This window comes from Acanthisitta chloris, unplaced genomic scaffold (assembly GCF_000695815.1).
Source record: "Acanthisitta chloris isolate BGI_N310 unplaced genomic scaffold, ASM69581v1 scaffold40514, whole genome shotgun sequence".
NCBI classification, from domain to species: Eukaryota; Metazoa; Chordata; class Aves; order Passeriformes; family Acanthisittidae; genus Acanthisitta; species Acanthisitta chloris.
In genome coordinates, this window is record NW_008668327.1 from 2,315 (window position 1) to 4,291 (window position 1,977).

At 60.1% G+C, this 1,977-nt stretch overlaps 1 protein-coding gene across 1 annotated transcript in view; it reads left to right on the top strand.

Moving 5' to 3' along the window:
- LOC103800471 (receptor expression-enhancing protein 6-like) overlaps nt 1–1,826 on the top strand; it is a gene marked incomplete at its 5' end in the record, with an annotated part of 4,133 nt that extends 2,307 nt beyond the window's left edge. Inside the window, 4 exons of the mRNA XM_009072849.1 lie at nt 1–67; nt 309–447; nt 661–829; nt 1,777–1,826. The exon at nt 1–67 is cut by the window's left edge and continues 26 nt beyond it. Coding sequence (XP_009071097.1) covers nt 1–67; nt 309–447; nt 661–829; nt 1,777–1,826 — 425 coding nt within the window. The remainder of the gene's footprint in view (nt 68–308; nt 448–660; nt 830–1,776) is intronic.
- Between the last annotated feature and the right edge of the window lie 151 nt (nt 1,827–1,977).

Consider the following 1,977-nt stretch of genomic DNA (forward strand, 5'->3'; position numbering starts at 1 on the left):
TCTTGTTTGTCTATGGAGCTGCGCTGCTCTGCAACCTCATCGGCTTCCCCTACCCTGCCTATGTCTCGTGAGTACCTGTCCTCCCCCTGCAGCACCTGGAGAGTCTTCCCTGCCCTTAGCTGAGGGTCACCCTGGCCAGTGAAGACGTTATTATGTCTGGAAAGCTCTTGAGACCTTCCTGATAGCGCTGGGATTGTGCCAGCTCGGGGCAGGAGCGCCTGGCAAGCAGGTTTGCTGCAGGGTTTGGGAAGGAGGAGCCCACCCTGGCAGCAGGACTGCAGCAGCTGTGCCCTCTACTTCTGCTGCAGCATCAAAGCCATCGAGAGCAGCAGCAAGGAGGATGACACCATGTGGCTGACATACTGGGTGGTGTACGGCGTCTTCAGCATTGCAGAGTTCTTCTCTGACATCTTCCTCTACTGGTTCCCCTTCTACTATGCTGGGAAGGTAAGGGCTGTGCCAGGGCCAGAGACCTCTCCCCTGGTGGCTGAACAGGAAGGAACAGTGTGTGTCACTCTGCAGGGCTGTGGTAGGGCTGCAGTCAGTTGAGGTTGTGGTCCCTCCAGTGAACTCCAGTTTTTGGGCCAGGCTGGGGGGCACTGGAACAGCTCAGCCCCTGCCCTGCCACCTTCCAGCTCTGAGCCCCTCTCCTCCCCACAGTGCCTGTTCCTGGTGTGGTGCATGGCCCCCGTGTCCTGGAATGGCTCTCAGGTACTCTACCTCAACATCATTCGTCCCTGCTTCCTCAAACACCACCAGGCTGTGGACAACGTGCTGGGTGACCTCAGCGCCAAAGCCCTGGACGCAGCTTCCACTGTCACCCGAGAAGGTAATGCAGGTCACCCTTCCCTCTGTCCTGGTCTGTGTCCAGGCTAGGTTTTCCAGGAGCAGGGACATGGGCAGCTCATGTTAACCACTCAAAGGGTAGTTGAGCACTGGAACAGCTCTGCGGGGCAGTGGTCACATTACCAAGCCTGACAGAGCTCAAGGAGTGCTTGGACAATGCTCTCAGGCACATGGTGGATTGTTGGGGTGCCTATGCAGGCAAGAGTTGGATCAGTGATCCTTGGGGTTTCTTACAGCTGGACATTCCATGATTCTGTAATTACCAGCAAGTGACTATTTCCCTATGCCCATGGACTGTGCTCCCACAGCCACATCCCCCACAGTGGCAGGAGCCTTGGGAGTGGGTCACTGTCCTCTCTCTAACCTCTCTCTTCTCTTTGTGCCACACGGAGCAGTGCTGCACACTCTGTCCAGCAGCAGAGCCCGGCTGGAGGCTGGGAGGGTCCTTCAGCCCAGCCTGTCTGTATGTAAGAAGCCTTAGCCTCCGTGGGGGGAACAGGGCTGGGCCCTGCCTGGAGCCCCCTGGACATGTACTGGAGCTTGTGGCCAGCTATGGCCACCTTGGCACCAGCCAAACTGCTCTGCTCCTGCAGGCGCTGGTGTGTCTCCCGCACCACCAGTCCTGTCTCCCGCGGTGTGGGTACAGCAGGCGCTTTCCTCCTGCTTCTCTAGCCAGACCCATCCCTGTGCCCATCTGTGTGCCCATCCCTGTGTCCATCCCCGTGTCCGTGTGCTCCTCAGTGCTGCTGTCAACCTGGGGCTCCCACCTAGAGCCCTCCGGGCGTGGGGAGGGCAGGGACTCACTGCCCACCCCCTGCTCAGAGCGAGAGGGAGGGAAAGGGTCGGTGGCACCTGGCCGGGAGGGGCTGGACCCAGGGACACCGGTCACTCCCCCCAGGACAGGCACTAACGCCCTCCGTGTCTCCACAGGCACCAGAGCAGCCCTGAACCTGGCAGAAGAAGTGCAGAAGAGGAAGTGAGAGCGGCATCGGTGCCCCCGGTACCAGCACTACAGCCCCGGTACTGGGACCGACACTGGTGCTCATGGTACCGGTACCGCGTTTCCAGTACCGGCACCATGCTCCCGGTACCAGCACCGGAGTGCCCCAAACTGGCACTACGGCCCCGGTA